This window comes from Vicia villosa, linkage group LG1 (assembly GCF_029867415.1).
Source record: "Vicia villosa cultivar HV-30 ecotype Madison, WI linkage group LG1, Vvil1.0, whole genome shotgun sequence".
In the NCBI taxonomy this organism is placed as follows: domain Eukaryota; kingdom Viridiplantae; phylum Streptophyta; class Magnoliopsida; order Fabales; family Fabaceae; genus Vicia; species Vicia villosa.
The window spans coordinates 91,926,950-91,950,351 of record NC_081180.1 but is presented as its reverse complement, the minus strand read 5'-3'; the positions used below and the strand labels follow the sequence as shown (position 1 = coordinate 91,950,351).

At 34.9% G+C, this 23,402-nt stretch overlaps 1 protein-coding gene across 1 annotated transcript; it reads right to left on the bottom strand.

Annotated features, from left to right (window-relative positions):
* Positions 1–20,587: 20,587 nt before the first annotated feature.
* Positions 20,588–22,640, bottom strand: LOC131643532 (protein DETOXIFICATION 49-like). The gene has a single exon (XM_058913781.1). It carries the CDS (start codon positions 22,514–22,516, stop codon positions 20,906–20,908), a length of 1,611 nt encoding a protein of 536 aa, XP_058769764.1. The 5' UTR covers positions 22,517–22,640; the 3' UTR covers positions 20,588–20,905.
* Positions 22,641–23,402: the final 762 nt, after the last annotated feature.

Here is a 23,402-nt window from a genome sequence, read left to right as displayed (position 1 = left end):
AAAGTCAACCTATGCATTTTCTATTTCTTACTTCGAGCAAATTCAAAACATAAAATAATACTAACGTTAACAACAATAGTGATCAGATTACAGCTGTTGTTGACTTTTGATAAACATTTACTAAATGCTTGACATTGTTGTGTTTTCAACTCCTCTCAACCGCATGTCGTAGTACGTAGTTAAGCCATGTGCATATAACACCTGAATAATATTCTTTCATTATATGTTTTTCATTCCCTCTGTTTTATAGTACCATGAAGTATGTTTATTAAAAGTGGAATTCATCTAACAAACACTCCTCCTAATCTCGTTTTTCAATCCTTAAATATGATGATAATCTATTTTAATCATTAATTCTTGCATATATACTATACAAATGAATAACAACATGGTTTGTTATATTCTAAACTAGGGCATATAAAAGTCAATTTGTATGTTTTCAACCATTCCCACTTTAAATAATCATTTCACTTGTCCTTTAAATTTGTTAAAAATAATATCGTGTGTGATAAGTTTAGATTGACTTTGATGAATGTCTATTTTTTCTTTTGGAAGACTTGCATAATAAATATTAAAACTTCACCCAACTTAGAAGAAATGGGTTGGACTTAATTAACCAATAGCCTTGAGTTTAAATTCTGATAAAAATATTTTTCTTTTAAAAAGTATTATTATATAAACATTCCATTTTGACTTTAAAAATGAGTGTGGCTTGGTTGGTTAAGCATGACTAAAATTTGTTTGGCGAGAAGATGAAAGTTTAATCTCACATAATATTCCCTCACTTACTATTATAAGCAAATGTTATTATTTTTTAAAAATAAATAATTAATTTATCTGTTTTATATATAGCAGCCATGATTGCAAGGATTTTCACATTTGAAGTTGTAAGAGTTTTTACAACTTTGTTCTTTAGCGAAGATATTTCGTTGAGTTGAGATGTATGAGTATTGTATATAAACTTCTCTTAATTCCAATTCTTAAGTATTGCAAGACTATTTTGACCAACTCAAAACAAGTATATTAATTTTTTTGAATAAACTTTAATAATTAATTCAACCAAGATTATACAAGAATAGCTGGCAAACAGGCAACAAATTGTGTCGCTACACTTTTTTGACTAGCAAAACCAATCCTCTTAAAAACTACATTTATAGTCTTAGGTGACACAACATTGATATGCATGAACCTTTACACACTATATAAAAGATCAGTTACTTCTGGTGCTAGAAAACCAAAATGGCCAAAGGTAAATTATATGAAAGCATGTTGCTTGTCGGAACACACTTTCTCATACTTGACCACTTTACTTGAAGCGGCTTTGAGAGTTGTATGTCCCACAGTAAAACCTCCAGTCCTCGGTCCCATCGGTGGGGAAACCCTAGTCAAGTATACACATGTGTTTCTCTCCTACTCACCCTTACACTAGAATATTTGTTTGCCTAAGAGTCGATCCCCCTCTTGTGGGTCAGTCAATAAATTCACAGACACCTCTTTCTTCACAGATACCCTTACACGCCTATATATGTCAAATAGGACATCCCTAACAAAGTCATGCCAGTAGTTGAATCCTAGAAGCTCTCTAAAATGAATAGTGTGTTCCCTAAATGTATTTAAGCACGTCTTACGACAAATAGGTCAAACCTCATCAACAAGAAATAAGGAAATCATAAGTCGGTATTTAAGGATGGTACAATACTCTACCAAATACATATGCTGGCCTAGACTGTCAATAGGAATAGGTAGAAGAAAATCTTGAGCATGTGTTGCTTGCAAACAACCAAAAGCTATTTTATGTATTGCGGTCATGTCAAACTTTACATTCATGTCCTGAAAACTTTTACTAAAGAGAGAACTCTTCAAAATATAGTATGCTTTAGGGGGCGTCGTCCTTTCTAGTAAAACCTCACTAAGGTTAAAATCTGAAATCACATCACTAAGACCATCCAAAGCTCTATTGAAATCTAGGTTCATGTCATATATCTCATTGTCTCTCAATATATGATCCTATAACATCTAAGATTGGGCCTTAGAATTCACAAACGTGTATGAGACAACCTCTACTACATAGTATAAATTCATTCCTCCAACTCTATTAAGTAAAAAAAAAAGCCACCCTCTATTGAAGGTCCCCGAAGAAAGGACATCCACCAACCACGAAGTCTTCAACCATTCTTTGCAACTCTTTATCAAACCAAATAACTAATTTCTCCATATGATTAGGTTGACACACTCTAAGACAGAAAAAAAAGTTTGGCAATACTCATGCAAGAACGTAGTAGAAGAAGCTCACTTTGAGTATCCCTTAGTTGTGACAGAAGATACATGAGTTCAACGTACATAGCCTCTCTTTTCATGGATAACCCCTTGATAAAGCCTTCATCTCAACTAAGGGTCCCTCCAAACAACTTCATCTCCAACATCAACTTTCCAATGTTTCAAGAAAACAACTCCCCACAAAGCTTACTATCATCACACGAAGGCCAAAAGATCTCAATTTTATGAATAATCAATTTGAGATCTATTCTTTGGCCGGTTTCTCGAATGATGCCAAAGACTTTTACCACCTCCTATGAATCTTCTACGATGGTCCCATCATTGAGATATACTAATATATTTCTTAAATCATACTCCCTCCGTCCCAAAATAAGTGTCATACTTGACACTTTCACACAGATTAAAAAAATGTAATAAATGAAAGAGAGAGAATTGTGAATTTACTAAATTATCCCTTTTGTTTATTGGTGTATTATAATTATAATTAATGCAATATGAGAGAAATAATAAATTAAGAGTAATAATTAGAGGATAGAATTGGAAGATAAAATATAAAAGTGCATTGGAAACCGGATATGACACTTATTTTGGGACAAAATATTTCTTCAAATGTGACATTTATTTTGCGACAGAGAGAGTAGTTAATAATTAATACGGTAATTATGGTGTTTTCTTATAAAAGAAAATATCACAACACAAATGACATATGCATATCACTAATTTGAATTATTATGTTTTGACCATGCTAATAAAACGTATATTATACTATACAAGTAATAAGTAATAGTGATATATTACATGACGCTTTGTGGTGAGAACATAATTGCACATTTGCGTGTATTTGTTAATGAATAATTTTGATGTACAATGGTAAGGATGATAATTACATGTTTTTTTTTATTATATTACATAATAGTTAAATTCTTTCCTCCATGTTGACATTCCACACTTATGATCTAAAATTGAAAAATGTCCTCTTATTTTATTTGGGGAGTGCAAGACAAAGAAACATGCCTTATATATATATATATATATATATATATATATATATATATATATATATATATATATATATATATATATATATATATATATATATATATATATATATATATATATATATATATATATATATATATATATATATATATATATATATATATATATATATATATATATATATATATATATATATATATATATATATATATATATATATATATTTGGAGAGATATATTTACTCCAAAAGTAAGTTATTATAACTTACTCCAAATCTAGACCATTGATTCTTCTTAATCTAATGGTTAAAAATAATAAGTAATAGTTTTCTCTCTCCACATTTAATTACTTATTATTTTTTAACCATTAGATTGAGAAGAATCAATGGTCTAGATTTGGAGTAAGTTACCAATCGTTAGTTGGTCCAGTGGTGATTGGCGCTGGACTTGGTAGGGAGAACTACGGTTCGATCCCCCGCAACTGCGATCGGGAGGGGGATGGAACCACTTGATGCCAGAACTCGCCCCCGAACCGGACTAAACCGGTGGTATAAAGCCAGAAAAGATTTGGAGTAAGTTATAATAACTTACTCCTGGAGTAAATATATCCTTCCTATATATATATATATATATATATATATATATATATATATATATATATATATATATATATATATATATATATATATATATATATATATATAAATACAAAGGTTAATAAATAATTGATTATTTCTTCATAGTATGTATAGTAACGGCAGTAACAATGAATCAAAAAGTTGTAAATCAATGTAAATAAAAAATAAAAGAATTTAGTTACTATAATCTTAGCAAAATAATGGTGCTTAGTATTCTCTTGTATTTTTTTCTAAAAAAATCTCTTACAATGTTATTATAAATAAAATAGAGTATGACTTTTATAGTCAATAAAAAATTAGTAAAGAGAGGTTTTTCAAAAAACAAAAGAAAATAAATACTCTTTCCGGTCTTTTATAAGAGGCAATTTATTTTTTTTATTGAATAATTAAGGTATCTAGTATGTATTATAGACTATGTACATTATTTATTCAATAAATTTATAAAAGTGAAGTGTCTCTTATAAAAAGGACTAAAAAGAATAGTAAATAAAATTAAGGTTACTAGAGTTTCAGAATTAAATTGAAACCATTTATTTAATAGTTATAAATAAAAATGTTTCTTTGATTTAATATAACAAGTACCAAATGCAAAACTCATTTAATAAAGAAAGAGAAGAAAATTTTCACTTAGGAAATTTTGTAAGAAACATTTTTTTAGGTGTAATTGGGTTATGAGTTTTGCAAGAGTTCTCTTAAATATCTTGAACTTTTAATTTATTGTTAATTTTAGTGTGCTTCGACTTTGCTTTTGTTCTTCCACAAATTTAGTCACGAAGAGATTTTGCAATTTCCTAACAAATAGTATCAGAGTTGATTGGCAGTTATTGCAAATTTTTCTAGCAGAGTATATTATGTTGGAATGAAATGGTTGTCTTTAGGCTTATCATTGATAGTACAATACCTTTATATGGGCTTATTACATGGGTAAGTCATTACTTGTAATGCAAGCAACTGAACTTGTCATCACTGCATCATTTAAGCCTAGCATACACTCCCATAATCTGAAACTATATAGCAAATAATTTTCAAATTAATCATACAAACAACAACCAAAAATAGTAAACAAAAACTATTCGATTTTAGTTAGATCACACACTTCCAATCTTGCTATCAATTTCCAAAAAAGAATCCAACTTCAAAACCTTGGTCATCACATCAGCAAGTTGTTCTTCAAATCTGCAATTAGACAATTCTATCACTATCCCTTAGGAAGTAAAAGCTAGCATTATTATGTTTGCATCTGTCATGCATTATAGGGTTTTTTTTAGAGCTTCATAATTAAGTTGTTATCACATGGGATCAATGTGCAATCCCTTTGTATCTTTCTCAACTATTGAAGAATTTTCCTGGTTCAAATTTCCTAACATGCACAGGATGATGCTGCTACAAACTCTACTTCAATAGTTAGGTTACTTGTAGGCTTTGGACTAACCACACATTCCTAAATGCATACACCTAATACTCTTAGTATCTAACTTTTATCTTTTTACACCAGGGATGTGCACAAAGGATAAGTAGCCAAATACTATAAAATTATGCACATATAGTTTTAACATTTGTCACGTATAAGGTAGGGCTCCTGTTAAGCACATAGGAAACCCGTTTTGCTGCTTCAGGCTAGAAATTCTTAGGTACACTTCTTCCAGTAAACATGATTATAATAATATTCATTAGTGTTATATTATTTCTTTATGACACTCCATTTTATTATGGTGTGTAAGGTGTAGTCAGTTTCCTTTTGATCCTATTAAGGCAGTAAAAATCATTAAATACATATGTGAATTCACTTACTTTATCTAGTCTAAGCCATTGAATACGATAACTTAATTATTTTTCCACCAAGACCTTGAATCTTTTGAAAATATCAAATGCACAAGATTTTTCATCTACAAAATAAATCCATGTCTTTTTATTAAAGGCATCTATGAATATTACGAACTACATGTTAGAACAAGATTTGTTCTGATCAATTATCTTAGTTTTGATGATAACAATAATATGAATTTTGCTTAAGATAATATGGTACTCTAATCCAATGCAATTTCCTTTTCAGGAAATATATAAAGAGTACGCATAATTCAGCGCTCAGAAGCTTTGTCTCAAAGGGTTCAGCATGCAACATCAGAACATGGTCTGGCAAGACATCAGAAGATGGTCGAAGCAGAATCAGAACATGGGTCTATGGAAGCATCAGAAGAACAAGAGAACAGAAGCACTGAAGTTCTGATGGTATCACGCTCAGAAGCACTTCAAGGTCAGAAGATCAGAAGATGCTATGCACCAAGCTGTTTGACTCTGATGATATTCAAACGTTGTATTCACAAACATCAGATCAGAAGAAAGTACAAGTGGCAAGCTACGCTGACTGACAAAAGGAACGTTAAAAGCTATTCTAGGCTACGTCAGTAGACACAGCGTGAACAAGGCTCGAGGTAGTTGACAAAAGCGTATAACATTAAATGCGATGCTGTACGGAACACGCAAAGCATTAAATGCACTCAACGGTCATCTTCTCCAACGCCTATAAATATGAAGTTCTGATGAGAAGCAAGGTTAACGATTTCGCACCAAAACAATTCAAATTAACTTGCTGAAACGCTGTTCAAATCAAAGCTCAGAATCTTCATCTTCATCAAAGCTCACTACATTGCTGTTGTAATATATTAGTGAGATTAAGCTTAAACGTTAAGAGAAATATCACAGTTGTGATTATCGCTTTTAAGAAGCATTTGTAAACTCTTAGAATTGATTACATTAAGTTGTAAGGAACTAGAGTGATCGTGTGGATCAGAATACTCTAGGAAAGTCTTAGGAGTGAACTAAGCAGTTGTAACTAGAGTGATCGTGTGGATCAGTAGACTCTAGAAAAGTCTTAGAGGGTATCTAAGCAGTTGTTCCTGGAGTGATCAGTGTGTGATCAGTAGACTCTGGAAGACTTAGTTGCTGACTAAGTGGAGAACCATTGTAATCCGTGCGATTAGTGGATTAAATCCTCAGTTGAGGTAAATCATCTCTGCGGGGGTGGACTGGAGTAGTTTAGTTAACAACGAACCAGGATAAAAATAATTGTGCATTTTATTTTTATCTGTCAAGTTTTAAAGCTACACTTATTCAAACCCCCCCTTTCTAAGTGTTTTTCTATCCTTCAATTGGCATCAGAGCGCCGGTTCTAAGGTGCAAGCACTTAACCGTGTTTAGAAAAGATTCAGGAAGAGAAAAACGCTTCAGTAAAAGATGGTTGATGAAAGTGAAAAGTCTACACCTACACCTGCATCTACATCTGGCTCTGCTGAGCAATACAACGGTAACAATGGTTATACTAGACCGCCGGTATTTGATGGTGAAAACTTTGAATACTGGAAAGATAAACTGGAAAGTTACTTTCTTGGTCTAGATGGTGATCTATGGGATCTTCTGATGGATGGTTACAAACATCCAGTAAATGCCAGTGGCGTAAAGCTGTCAAGGCAAGAAATGAATGATGATCAGAAGAAGCTTTTCAGGAATCATCATAAATGCAGAACTGTTTTGCTGAATGCTATCTCTCATGCTGAGTATGAGAAGATATCTAACAGGGAAACGGCCTATGACATATATGAGTCCTTGAAAATGACTCATGAAGGAAATGCTCAAGTCAAGGAAACTAAAGCTCTAGCTTTAATCCAGAAGTATGAAGCCTTCAAGATGGAGGATGATGAAGACATTGAAAAGATGTTTTCAAGATTTCAAACTCTTACTGCTGGATTGAGAGTTCTTGACAAGGGATACACCAAGGCTGATCATGTAAAGAAGATCATCAGAAGCTTACCCAGAAGATGGGGTCCTATGGTGACTGCATTCAAGATTGCAAAGAATCTGAATGAAGTTTCTCTGGAAGAGCTTATCAGTACCTTGAGGAGTCATGAAATAGAGCTGGACGCAAATGAGCCTCAAAAGAAAGGTAAGTCTATTGCATTAAAATCAAATATCAAGAAATGCACTAACGCTTTTCAGGCTAGAGAAGAAGATCCTGAAGAATCAGAATCTGAAGAAGAAGATGAACTGTCCTTGATCTCCAGAAGGCTAAATCAACTCTGGAAGACCAAGCAAAGGAAGTTCAGAGGCTTCAGAAGTTCAAGGAAATTTGAACGTGGAGAATCTTCTGATGAAAGAAGATTTGACAAGAAGAAGGTCATGTGCTATGAATGCAACGAGCCTGGACACTACAAGAATGAATGTCCAAATCTTCAGAAGGAAAATCCCAAGAAGAAATTTCATAAGAAGAAAAGTCTTATGGCAACCTGGGATGAGTCAGAAGATGATTCAGACTCTGAAGATGAGCAGGCTAATTGTGCGCTGATGGCGACAGAAGATGACGAATCAGAATCTACATCAGAATCAGATTCTGAAGAGGTATTTTCTGAACTTACTAGAGATGAGTTAGTTTCCGGTCTAACTGAACTACTGGAACTCAAGTCTCAGATGAGTCTCAAATACAAAAAGCTGAAAAAGCTATTTGAATTTGAAACAAAGAAGCTTGAGTTGGAGAATTCTGAATTAAAAGAAAAACTTTTAAAATTATCCAATAATGTTGGATCTCCTTCTGATTCAGAAAAATCCACTCCTAGTCTAAACCATATTCTAAAAGAATATGATTTAAGTTTCAGGAAGTTCTTATCTAGAAGTATTGGCAGAAGTCAGCTAGCTTCTATGATATATGCTGTGTCTGGAAACAAAAGAGTTGGCATTGGTTTTGAGGGTGAAACCCCATACAAACTTGAACCTGTTGATGAAATGAAAATAACATACAAGCCATTGTATGATCAGTTCAAGTATGGCCACTCCCATGATATTAGGCACACTTCACATGCTCAAAGTTTTCACATAACACACACCAAAAAGCATGTGACACAACCTAGGAAATATCATGAAACTCACATTAAAAATTATCATGCTGTTACTCCTTCTGCTTACAATGGTAAACCTAAGTTCAATCAGAACTTGAGGAGAACTAACAAGAAAGGACCCAAGAAAATGTGGGTACCAAAGAAAAAGACTATTTCTTTTGCAGATTCTCTTGGTGACAAAGAAGATAAAAGTCAACATGACATATCTCCTGGACTCAAGTTGGTCTCAACACTTGAAGGGAAGAAAGACTGTCTTCCAAGTTCTGATACTTAAATCTGTTGAAGAAACTTTGTCTGAAGGAGATCAGAAAAGATAGTTTATCAGTCTTGAAATCATCTGTCTTGTTTGTTTCTCAAGCAATGGTGTTTTGTTCTTGAGTATTCTAAATGCTCTAAATGCTACAGAATATACAAAATTGAAACATTGAGTGTGGACGAATCAATAAACATCTGGTTTGATGATAAACTTGTTTCTGATGAAACAAAGCAGCTTAAGAATTTCTGCAGATACAGTTTTGTCGTATCAGAAGCTGCAGAACAAAGAAGTGAATCTCCAGAAGATGTGTTTATCAGAAGTAATGGATCAGAAGATCATTCAGATTTATATCAGCACACTTCAGAAGGAGTGTTTCCAGAAGAGAAACTTGATCAGATCAGAAGCAGTGATCAAAATCTAAAGGCGTAAAGTCTATTCTGAAATATACAGCTGTCATCTATTATCTGATGGTGAACACGTGTCTGTACGGTTAGTACAAAGCGTGCAGTTGAAAAGACGCCGACCTAGGTAACTGTATTAAATCATTTCATTTACTGTGTTCTCTCTCCTAATGTCATTTCTCATTTAATGCAAAATGATTTTCAAATCTTTTAAATAGCCCGCTTCAACTTCATTTTTTTCCCGTTTCTCTATTTTGTCGTAAATTTTTTTTGCTGCATCTGTTTCTTTCTTTTTCAAACCCTAGTCCTTGATCTAATCTTTCGACATAATCATCATGGATTCTTCCTCTTGTTCTTCTTCCTCAAAGGATAGCCTTACTTCTTCACAAATCCTTCTACAAAAGTATGAATATGCTCCTCTGAAAACCTTCTTAATACCCACGAAAGAACTGGAAGTTCTATGTGAATCTGCTGTGGACATCAACAATCTTAAAGCAAATGGCTTTCAGTGTGATGCGAGAATCCTTGAGCAAGGATGGTCCAAATATCTTGATAGATTGGTTGGTCCAATTTATCCTGAACTTGTGAAGGATTTCTGGGTACATGCAACAGTTACTCCAACTGCCATCATTTCATTCGTTCTAGGGCATGAAGTGGTTATCACTGAGAAGCTCATCAGGAAGCTGTACAATCTTGATGATGAAGAAGGTTGGTCTGGTCTTCAACCAAATACAGTTGACTGGACTCCAGTTGAAAAACAAATCTCTACGGTTTTTGGAATTGATTCTCATAACACGGGCACCTTAAGGCCTTTTTATAAAGTGTGGACTGAGATTATTCTGGGTTCTCTTCACCATAGAAAAAGGATGCTCTCCTCCTCCTACATCAGTCCGACTCACAAGTACACTCTTTTCTGCATTGGCAAAAAGATAAAGATCAACATCTCTTATATTCTGTTTGAGAATCTGAAAACTTCTATCTTTGAGTCAAGAGAAGATGAAAGGGCGAAGTACCCTCATATTCCAAGAACAACCATTCCATTCGGAAGAATGATTTCAGACATTCTGATTGAAAGCAAAGTGGTGGACTCCATCAGAAATCTCAATGCATCTCATTTTCTTGGAGTGATTCAAGGTCCCATCTTCAATGGTGTTGATTTGTTCAGAATGGAACTCATTAAGAATGTACCTTCTGTGTGCACAAGCTTTCCTGACATTCTGTCAAGAAGAATTGCTGTTGAAGGTTTCATCTCCTTGTTTCATAAAGAACTTGATCTTGTTGTCAAGCTTTACTTGGAAGATTGTGTTAGGAAGCAATCAGATGTTGATCCTGCTTGGATCCGTGGCAGAGTACTCCCATCCAAAGATGATATTCTGAAGAAGGATAAGAAGGAACGACAGGCAAGGCTAAAAAGAAAGGCACAAGAAGATGAGGCTGAGAGAGCCAAGAAATTGAGGGTCACCTATGATCCTGACAAGGTGAACTCTAAAGAACGAAGAGATAAAAGAATCAGAGATTCCTTTCGCAGAACCAGATCTTCTTCCTCTGTACAAATCTCCAGAAAGGTTTTTACTCCACCTCCTTCTGTCCCTAAACCATCTCTCCAATCACCTCCATCTGAACCAAAAATAAACTTTACCTTGCCAAATTCTTCTCCATCATCCTTCTCTTCTCCCATTCTAAACCCTGTTGAGTGCCAGAAATTCGTTATTTTTACTATTGTTTTGTGGCACTTATCAATTCTTTTGTATTGTATTCTCTGAATAATTCCCCGCTTTTTGTATAAATATGTATAAATAGGATTTAATTGAGTTTTTATTCATTTATATACCATTTGATAGTTTTCTATTCATTTTGTAGATATCGAGTCGCTTTTGGAGCACGAGCAATAAAGTGCCAAAGACACGGCTTCAAAACGCGCAATTTTGAGCGACGGAACCAACGAATCGTCGAATAAATCTCAAAATCAAATAAAAATAAATCATCAGTTTAGTTGATATTCATTCATTATTGGATAGAGCATGGAATAAGCTTTCCAACGCTTCGAACCGGGCGCAAATCGGAGTTACGGTTCTCAAGTTATGGCCGAAACAGTGCAGAATTTTTCTGCTACTGGTGTCACTCGCCGGGCGAAGGATTAGGCTCGCCGGGCGAGCCCGACTGGCCCTAAAATGCAATTTGCTACTGCCTGGAGTCGCCGGGCGAACCATTTTAGTCGCCGGGCGAAGCAGTGTCGGCAGAAAACGCAATAAAGCTGTTGGAAATCATTTTTTCAAGGATGGTTGGATATTTTAGAGCTCCAATCCATCCAATAGCATTTTTTGAGTGGAAAGATGCTAGAAAACACATTGGAGCTGTCAAATGGATGATCCGGGGTTGAATCCTTCATCAATCGGAGCCGACAAACCGGGAGATTTTTGGGTTTTTCTTCTTTTCTTCTCTTTGTGGTTTCATTTGTGGGTTTTGTGTAGATCTACTATGATCTCATGTATATTTGTTGACTATTATGTTATATAATTCTTGCTTTCATATTTTTATGGATTATTGTCTTAGATTATTGCTTTATGGCTATGTGTTTGAGTTGCTATAGAGATGTAGGGCTCTAATGCTTATCTAGGATGATTTTCTATTAACTTAATTGCAGAGATGGATTAGGTTGATAATCACTTAGTGTCAGTGCTTAATGCGTCTGAGTGGTCGTGTTTGTCTGAGAGATCGACATTTACGGGAAGCTCGGATTTCTCATGTGTTGTTTAGGTGTCTGAGAGATCGTCACTTAGATAATGTTGTGGGTTGTGTTGTTGACATGTGGTAATATTGATAGGTTACAAGTTGAGTATATTCGGTCAATAAGTTTAAGTTTGTGAAGAGTAGATTATATGCAATACTTGATAGTTTCTTCTATTTGAAGAATGAATTTATTTTATGTTCATATGTTATATTTTCCATTTTTACTTAAAACCCATTCAATCCAAACTCATAACTATGGAAACTGTTGAACGGCAGTTCAATGCACTAGTCCCTGTGGAGACGATAAATTCCCGGATAAATACTTCCAAATCTTTTGTTGCTTGCCGCTTTACCGCTTCAACAAACCCCACACCTTTAAGTATTCTTCCCCCAACTCCTTCTGATAAATCTTTCTCACCAATTCCCTTTACAAACACTCCATCCTCGTCTCAATCTATCATTTCTGATATTCCATCCTCATCAATCATTCTCTCAGATATCCCCTCTTCCTCATCCACCGTACCTCCACCTTCTATATTCCATCCCTTACCTACCAGAAAATCCAAACCTTACTGTCTTCTCTACCCTGACTACAAATTCACCTTCAATCCGCCTGAACCTGAACCCTATACCTACCTGGAACTTTTCAGACATGAGGTGATTAGCAGTCTAGACCTTCTGAAGGATGCATTCCTAACTGGTCTGGATGATGTTTCTACAAGAAATCTCTGGAGAAGATTTCGCAAGGATTTTCAAGTAGAAGCAATGGGAGTACAGAAAAGACTAGTGGCTGCTGCCCCTGGTTACCCTGGTTATCTTCTGGAGGAAGATAATGGTATATACTACCATCCTCTCAGAAATTGTGTTGCTACTGAGGAGAAGCCCTTCTTGGATGAGATGGAACAATTAAGATTGGCTGCTGAAATGGAAGCAAATCCATGCAGGGATATTGTTATCTTTATTCCTGATTATCCTGTTCTGCTCGGAGATTTCAAGACTCTCTTTGACTTTCTGAGGGAAAACCCTTCTAAGAAAGACCCAAGCTTGGTCATTCCAGAAGTTGTTGACCCACCAGAAGTTGAAGGTCCTTCTGCTCCCAGGAATCTAGCTGCCATTCTTCAGGCACTTGAGAATGGAGACTCGGAAATTCCTGCTGCAGAATATGGAGATGCTTCTATGCAAGAAGCAGATGCTGAAGATCATGTTGCTGAAACTGTTCCTGTTGAGGAAATCCCTGCAAATGATCTATCTATGGAAGCTGCAGATCAACATGCTATTCCTGTGGTTGAAAGTGGTGAAGCTTCTTCTGATGAATCTTCTCGTCTTGCAAAGACTCTGGAAGACATTCAGAAAAGACAGGATGAGCAAAGCTCACTCAATGCTGAGTATAGCGCTTTCATGGTGAGGCAAGAAGGACACAACAATATGGTTCAAGAGATGCTGACCAAGATCTTGTCAAGACTAGGGCCATCTTAGATTGAGTCTGTGTTGTTTCTTTCTTTTCATTGCATCTGTTTTGTCCTTGTGCATCTGATCTTTCTTATCTTCATGTACTTCTGTACCTGCTGTTTGAACTTTAATGAAATCATCTTCTTCCTCCGTGTGTTTCGTTGGTTTATCTCTGAATCTTTTTTGCTTTTTGATGATATGACAAAAAGGGGGAGAAAGATAAATGATCAATGATTTGATTTAATCAGTTGCATTTACTAACAAGAACTGCAAGTTCTATATGGTTTAAGTGTTTTGCAGGTATAAAGAAGTGAAGAGAATCTTCAAAGCAAACACAAGAAGCAAAACCATGGAAACTGAAGCAAGCTGAGTGCTGTCAAGCTTCAGAAATCAGAAGCAAGAAAGAAGATAGAATTTGATTCATTTTTGTCTATTTGATCTGACAAAATTCTATTTGCTCTGATATATTATTTTAGCCTATATGGCTCTGATACATATCATGTGTTCAAATATACATTTTATGTTCTGACTCGTTCATGCTGACTTTTGTCGTTTAGTTTTTTGTTCTGTAACATTTCAGGATGTAGAGATGCTCAGATGATGCTCTGGTACATTCAACAATGTTCTGATACAAATCTAGCATGAAGTGATGTTGAAAGAAATTCAAGCTCTGAAGCTATCCGAGGGAAGCAGAAATCAGAAGCTGCGAAGGTTCTAAAGATCCAGAAAACTCAAGTTCTGAAGCTGTCCTAAATGGAAGCAGAAATCAGAAGCTGTGAATGTTCAGAAGATCAAAGAAATTCAAGTTCTGAAGCTGTCCTAGATGGAAGCAGAAGTCAGAAGCTGTGAATGTTCAGAAGATCAAAGAAATTCAAGTTCTGAAGCTGTCCTAGATGGAAGCAGGAATCAGAAGCTGTGAGTGTTCTAGGAATCTAAAGAAATTCTAGTTCTGAAGCTGTCCTATGGAAGCAGAAGTCAGAAGCTATGAATTCTCTGAAGACAAGAAGCTTATATGATCGTCTCTACCGAAATAATCAGGGAAGTCTTTTATTAAAGTTCTTCGAGTATTTATTTCAGGGGGAGATTATTTATCTCAGGGGGAGACATATTCATATGCTTATGCTATAGCTGTGTAATTTGTCTTTTGCCGTTTATTCTTTCTGATCGCAAATTCATATCATTTATATATGTTTTTGTCATCATCAAAAAGGGGGAGATTGTTAGAACAAGATTTGTTCTGATCAATTATCTTAGTTTTGATGATAACAATAATATGAATTTTGCTTAAGATAATATGGTACTCTAATCCAATGCAATTTCCTTTTCAGGAAATATATAAAGAGTACGCATAATTCAGCGCTCAGAAGCTTTGTCTCAAAGGGTTCAGCATGCAACATCAGAACATGGTCTGACAAGACATCAGAAGATGGTCGAAGCAGAATCAGAACATGGGTCTATGGAAGCATCAGAAGAACAAGAGAACAGAAGCACTGAAGTTCTGATGGTATCACGCTCAGAAGCACTTCAAGGTCAGAAGATCAGAAGATGCTATGCACCAAGCTGTTTGACTCTGATGATATTCAAACGTTGTATTCACAAACATCAGATCAGAAGAAAGTACAAGTGGCAAGCTACGCTGACTGACAAAAGGAACGTTAAAAGCTATTCTAGGCTACGTCAGTAGACACAGCGTGAACAAGGCTCGAGGTAGTTGACAAAAGCGTATAACATTAAATGCGATGCTGTACGGAACACGCAAAGCATTAAATGCACTCAACGGTCATCTTCTCCAACGCCTATAAATATGAAGTTCTGATGAGAAGCAAGGTTAACGATTTCGCACCAAAACAATTCAAATTAACTTGCTGAAACGCTGTTCAAATCAAAGCTCAGAATCTTCATCTTCATCAAAGCTCACTACATTGCTGTTGTAATATATTAGTGAGATTAAGCTTAAACGTTAAGAGAAATATCACAGTTGTGATTATCGCTTTTAAGAAGCATTTGTAAACTCTTAGAATTGATTACATTAAGTTGTAAGGAACTAGAGTGATCGTGTGGATCAGAATACTCTAGGAAAGTCTTAGGAGTGAACTAAGCAGTTGTAACTAGAGTGATCGTGTGGATCAGTAGACTCTAGAAAAGTCTTAGAGGGTATCTAAGCAGTTGTTCCTGGAGTGATCAGTGTGTGATCAGTAGACTCTGGAAGACTTAGTTGCTGACTAAGTGGAGAACCATTGTAATCCGTGCGATTAGTGGATTAAATCCTCAGTTGAGGTAAATCATCTCTGCGGGGGTGGACTGGAGTAGTTTAGTTAACAACGAACCAGGATAAAAATAATTGTGCATTTTATTTTTATCTGTCAAGTTTTAAAGCTACACTTATTCAAACCCCCCCTTTCTAAGTGTTTTTCTATCCTTCACTACATGCTTCCACCATTGGGTTCAGGCTTAATAGGACCACAAATATCTAAATGGATGAGCTACAGTTTTATCTTGGCTCTCCAGGATTCTTTCTTAAGGATGGGTTCTCTATTATGTTTTCCCATAGTGCACTAGTGCAAAAATTGGTTGGTGTTACCGATTTCTCACAAAGGTGATTAAAGCAAAATGATTCATAAAAATTATCAAATACAATCTTGAGGAAGACAAATTTGAGTGTGAATGGACAAAAATGAAGGAAATATGAAAATAGAAAAGTTTGATTGTATGGACTTTAACTTTTAGAAGATGTATATAAAATATTATTTGTATCCAAAAAAGCTACATCAACCACTCACCGAAAAAATTAGATTCAATGAAGGGAGATGAGTGAAACCTTCTGGATAGACATGCATTTGTCACTATCCGATTTTCATTATCTCATAATGTTTCTTTTAACATTTCAAAGGATGATACAACCACTAGTATTATGAAGGATCTTTCTAGAAAGTACGAAAAAGTTGTCAAACTTAAATAAAGTTCATTTTATCAAGTGATTGTTTACACGATGGATGATGGAAGTTGCATTGCATAACATATCAATGAACTCAATATTGTCACAACCCAATTGATTTCAGCTGGAACCGAATCTGATGATGAGGTACGAGCATTGACACTTTTTCTCCCTTGCCAGATAGCTAGAGTGTTGACGTTACACTTGTATTTAGCTCACCGAGAAGTCAAAAATGAAATTTAATGATGTATTTGATTTAGTTTTGTGTGAATATCCTACAGAGAGAGTTGGGTGAATCATCATTTTTTTTCAGTATTACATGGGGATTCAAGAGGATGAAATTCAGCCAAAGGATATGTACATGGTAAATCAAGGGATATACTATCCAAATCTAAAAGTTATCATAATTTTTGTGACTCAATGACTATCGAGTGTTGTAATTGTGGAAATAGTGAGCATTATAAAAATCAGTCTAGAGTCCCAGCAAAAATCACAAGCAAAAAGATGAAGCGAATGTTGCTTCCACCTTAGGGGGAGACAACGATTGATATGTTCATTAGAGAGTAGGGAAACGTATTAAGTGCTAGACTCTAGAGCATCATTTCATGCTACTTCCAAGAAAGAATTATTCAATAAACATGTATATGGAAACCTCGGTAAAGTTTAACTTGGTAATGAACAATTTGATAAAACTACAGGCAAAGGTAAAGTAATTATTCCCTGATGTTGGACTCTTACCATACAGAGCTAAAAAGGACCAATAACTCCAATAACCACAAAGGCCACTAAAACAACTAGGCTAGAGCCCAGGAAAAGGAATCACCATCAACAGAACAACATCCTCCAAGAGCTATTTAAGACCACACCCCCAAGAAAACAATATCATACTCTTGAATCGTTATTGGGTCAGACAGAGGAAAGGATTTGCAAGTCAGTTAAAGAAAGAACATGAATAGGCTGGCAGCCTACCTAGATACTATTTCAAGGCAAGAGATATGCTCTTATATTCCAAGTCTTCCTCGTCTATTAAAAAATTGTAAAGATGATGTCATTTTAGAATTTCTAGATAGTCCACACCACCGAGTGTCAAATCATGATAAGTCCTCATTTAATCCTAATCAAACCCCCCTAAGGAAGAGAAAACCTCAAACAATGATATAATATCTCTTGACAAGATAACTATCATCCACAACCATCTAAAAATCCTATACAATAAGTTTGTCTCCACACTACAGGTGACAAATAAGTGAGACAAATTTGACATACCTAGCACACAACCCAGAGGAAAGATTATTAGGGTCAAGAATAACATATCTCTTAAGTATATTTTCTCTATATGAAATCTTATCTTGGAGAAGCTGGTAAGAGAAGACTATAATCTTTTAGGGGACCCAACTACACCAGATAAAAGCCATGATATTACCCAAACTACTATAGAAGTTATTGATAGTTGGTGTGCCCTCAAAAAGAGAAAATAAGCGGATGTGATGGAGTAGACTTCACTTTCCCTGTATCTCCAACACCAACGATCCCAATCCAAAGAAAGGGTGATTCCTTGAATTTTTAGAAGAAAGGAATCAACTAGGTTCTGCTATTGGTCAAAGAAAGGCCTTCTCTGCTGAAAATTACAGACCATCATCCCATGGATCCATCCAGCAAGCTCGCCTACCTTCACCTTTTTTTCTTAAAGATTGGAAGTGGCTTTAAGGGGAATAGGGCCCACCCACTAATCATTTCAAAAATAAGTAAGCATACAAGATCCCTCCTTAGGCCGGAGGCCTTCCACAAAATAATTAGTACTGTCTCTGGATTTTGAATATAGAAGAGAGACTCATCTATACCAAGGAGAAACTAACCGAAGATTAGATACCTTACCCCCTATGAAAGATGAAACAATCAAAATCTCGTATCTAGCAGTCAAGATCTCCCTCCAAACACTAGTGGCCTCCGAATTCAAACGCCACTACCATTTACCTAGAAGAGCGGTGTTAACCAAACGGAGGTCGTGAACTCTAAGACCACCACTCTTTTTGTGTTTGCAAACATCATCCAAATAAATGCATGGAATCTTATCACTACCATTTACCCCACCTCCACAGGAACCTCTATGGTAGCTTAAAATTATCTCTACACTTTAACAAGAATTTTGAGAAAAGACAAGAAAAATAGGAATTGCATTCAAGATTGAATTGAGAAGAGTCACTCTACCCCCAGGCTAACATACATATTCCTCCAAGCGAGAAGACGAATAGAAAGAAGTACAATGTGAGGATCCCAAGTAGCCTAGAGACGAAGGATGGCCTAATCTAAAGTGTAATACATCAAAATTATTATAGAAAAAAACATTGATATTAAATCATGAATTATGCAAGAATTATATGAAAATATGGCATTGAAGTTCAGGTTATTGTTTAACTTAAAAATAGATATTAAATTGATATGAAATTGTGGGATGCAAAACACATTGTGGAGGTATAGATTCTATGTGAAAAAAATGTTCCCGACATAATGTGTCGCGATTTTATGCCCATTAGGAAAAGTAATAGGCATATATTCAATTTTCTTAATTGTATGAAAATATTTAATAAACGGGCATACATGGTCTGATGCACCGAAATCTAAGATCCACAATGTAGGTTTATGAAAGGGATTACCTGTTTTGGATATGCTAGAAATCACGTGAGAAGTCTCATGAGCAGAGTTGTCTTTGTTGATAGAATGTGAGTTATTTGTGATTTAGGTTGGAAATTTGTTTCTTGTTCTTAGCATTGTCATCGTGTGTAGTTCAATTCTTAGTCATATACCCCAAGGAAATTTATGTTTGAAGTAGAAGTTTTCAATTGTATGATTGGTTTTGCTGCAATTGTTATATGTTATGGAGTTATTGGGTTTCTATTTGCCTTTACCCATGCCTTGATTGCTTGAATATCTATTTTTGTTGGGGTTGATGTTCATGGTAGTGAGTATAGTAGAATTAATGGGAGGTATAGATGAAGGATCTTGTTGGATAATCTTATATTAGGTTTTGTTAAGAGAAAAAAGTGGGTTCATAAGGAATATTTGGACACGGATACTATTATAATTTTCACTAAGGCCCTTGAGGAAGTAAATGAACTTTTGTACGGGTGAACTTAAATGATCTTGAGATCAGTGACATATACAAAAAGATTACGATCACCTTATTTGATAGAGTGTAATAATTTGAGTAAATTTGAAAAATGGAGGCGAAACTCTATAGTGTATTGATCTTAAAAATCTTTCTATAACTCCGCCACATTATCAAAGTAATTTATGCTTTGAGCAATTTGGGGATTTAGGGTTTGGGTAATCCAAGATAAAACCATGTTGTTGCCTCGATTGCAGAACTTAAAGTTTGGATCGGGTTGTGAAGGTTGAGGGAGCAAGCCATTGATAAATACAAGTTCATTCTTGGATTACAAAAATCATTTCATTGATTTGCTTCGATTGTGGTCATTAAAATCATTGAGCGGCAGTGTAATAAGAGTCGGACCTGAATTTTTACCAGGATGAGGGTAAAATGGACTTCAAGAGTTTCGCGATGGATCAGAGATGATTGAATGATTGGTGGTTTATGAAGAAGAATTGAAATCAAAATTTTCTTCCATGAGAGAAGATCGAAGACGATCCAAAAAGAAGCAAGAAGTTGAAGATTCAATAATAGAGTTTGCGAATAGATGATACTATATCACTCTTGGTATTAAGAGTTAATTGAAGAATTAAACACATAATGGATTTTTTATTATCAAAAAGATGATTACAAAGGATGATACTTAACTACTTAAGTATCTTTGGCATTACACTATAAATGACTTAACAACCTAACTAAACACATGTTAACAAACTAGCTAACTTAACTAATAGCATTAGGAAATATACCTAACAGTATAACAAAAGGTTAGTATCGTCTAATATATCAAACAAATATACTTTAACAATACAAATTTATAAGTTATCTCCCTTAAGAATTTACAAGTTATAAGTGCTCTATTTTTTGACAATCCTAATACAACATATTTATAACTACATAATTAATACTTGTACATTACGTGCATTTTTTATGGTATTGAAGATAATTACGTGGAATATACACAAGAGTAGTTAAAAATTCCTTAATCCACATTCAACACTTTTGATCTAAAATTATACAAAATTAGAAAAGGTATCTATTCCTCTGTCTCTACCTCACTTCCTCTTACAAGTTACAACAAAGAAAAAATCCTAAAAAAACATCTCTTGTTTTTTTGTTACAAAAAAACGAGTTAATCAAAGTTAGACCCTTGATTAATTATCTTAATAATCCGAGTCAGCTAATGATTAAGAAGAATCTTCCTTAATTTCAGGTTTAAGTAACTTCTCAGCTTCAACTTCTTTGCTGTCATCAACAACAACATTAACATCACTTGTTGATCCTAATCCAGTTAATTTCTTAGCTCTTAGTGCTTCACAATCCCAATCCGTTTGACTCAAAACCACCAACATAGTCACAGCACAAGTACCTTGTGCCACAAGCAACCCTAGCCACAGTCCTTGAAAATCAAACCCAACATAAAAAGCTAACCAAATTGCCACAGGCATTCCAACAATGTAAAAAGAACCAAAATTGATATTTGCACCTACTTTTGGTCTTGCTGTTCCTCTTAGCACCCCACAACCTGTTGTTTGTGGACAATTTCCAAGCTCACATAGCCCTATTAAGGGTAAAACCAAAGATGTGATTTTGATTATCTCTTTGTCTTGAGTGAACATGCTAGCCCAAATGTTTCTAACCATTATGGAAAAAACCAAAGCAAATAGTCCTATAATGAAGCTACATGAGAGTCCTACTATGGCGGAAAGTTTCGCTTTCGATGGCTTTTGAGCTCCTAGTTTGTTACCAACTCTAGTGGAGACACTAAAGCTTATTGATGAGGGGAAAATGTAAAGTAATGAAGTGGTTTGAATCAAGATTCCCATAGAAGCAACGGTTGCTCTTGGATTTATCAACAAACCACATAGCAAAATCATGATTTCGTACCACCACCATTCGAGGCAAACGGAAAGACAACTTGGTATGGCTAAATTGAGAAGTGATTTCCATTGTTTGAAACATTGTGATGAGAAACCACCCCATGTTTTCTTGTGTGTGCCAGAGAAAACTATGTAGAGGATCAAAGAAGCTACAAGGTTGAAATTTGTCCATACCCCACTTAAGGCAACGCCTTTGATTCCCATGTTGAGGTGAGAAACAAGAAAGTAGTTTATAGGAATGTGAAGAAAAATTGCTAGAGTGGCACAAAGGGTTAGAGGGAGAGTAATGGATTGGCTTCTAAGGTAGATTCTTAAAGGGTGTAAGAAAGATTGTGCTAAGAGATCGGGAATGGAATATAGAAGATATGATTGGGCTTGTGTTGCTATAGATTCATCTTGGCCACATAAAAGAAGGATATGTTTTGTGTAAAGCCAAAGTATTGAAATGGGGATTGAGGTTAAGAGTAGTAAGAGAATGGTTTTTTGTAGGCATAGACCGAGAAGAGTGAACCTTTTGGCACCAAAGGCTTGTCCACAAATAGGCTCCATTCCAACGGCGAGACCGGAGAGGATCGAGTAACCGGTAATGTTAGCGAAGCCGACCGCGAGCGAACCGCCTGCTAAGGCGAGTTCGCCGAGGTGGCCTAGAAAGAGCATAGAGATCATTGAACGACAATATAGTAAGAGGCCGGTGAAGATCATGGGAAAAGCAATTTTGGATATAGAAATAACTTCTTTGAAGGTAGCTCTAAGATGGGTTTTTTGGATTTGTATAGTTGGAAATGGATTCTCTATGTTTGTGTTTTTTTGGATAAGTGGATTGGTCATCATGTTGTTGATGTTTGGTTCTTTTGTGTCTTTGATTGAAACTACTAGATATTCAGGATTTGAATTGAGGTTAGAAGTTTGATGACACATGGTTTCTCTATCAAGAAATGGAATGGTTTAGAGAAGATTTGAAAGGTGTAAAAGAGAAAGAGTCTAGGAGAATATAGTAGAGAGGGTTTTTACAAATGGTTGTGTGTTGCATTTTATAGCATTTGAATGAGTACTAGTGTCCTTAGGCACTTTTGGAGAGGCTAAAACATTTAATATCGACCGGCCTAAATCATATCATATAGTATATATATATGATGATATATAAGATATCATATAACTTTTTTTAATCAATTATATATATATATATATATATATATATATATATATATATATATATATATATATATATATATATATATATATATTGCATACACTAATCTTTCGAGTCGGGAAGAAATAAATAGACGGTAAAACATTCTCAAGAAAACTATTATTGTTGCATGTTGATTGTCTTTGAACCAGTTTTTCTTTTTTTTTTTTGTATTGAATTATATAGTTTAGTAAATGATAAATTTTTTTCAAAAAAATCTAAGTTTTAAATTATAATAGTTTAATTAGTAGTAGTTTTCAATAAAGTGTTATTTTTAATAGATGAGGGGCCATATAACACTTTGGAAGGTTGATATAACAAGATATTTCAAGATATAACATTTTTCAATAATATCTTTTATTGAAATATATGACAAATGACATGATTTAGTGACGAGGGGGCAGATCAAGTTTAGAAGATTTAGAGGCATTAGAAATTTGTTTTTCTTTTTCCTCCAATGAAAGAGAAAAAGCAAATGATTATAAATTCTAAGTTACGTATATGCTAAAAGACAGGAGGATTAAGGATAATCCAAAAGTGATGATATTTTAGACAATAGTCACATTTTGTATAGTGTTAAGGGTCACAGTGTTTGCTCCTAGACAAGGTTGTCTT

Bases quoted from the DNA above. Each gene is read 5' to 3' on its own strand.
- LOC131643532 (XM_058913781.1), bottom strand. From the start codon at position 22,516: ATGTGTCATCAAACTTCTAACCTCAATTCAAATCCTGAATATCTAGTA.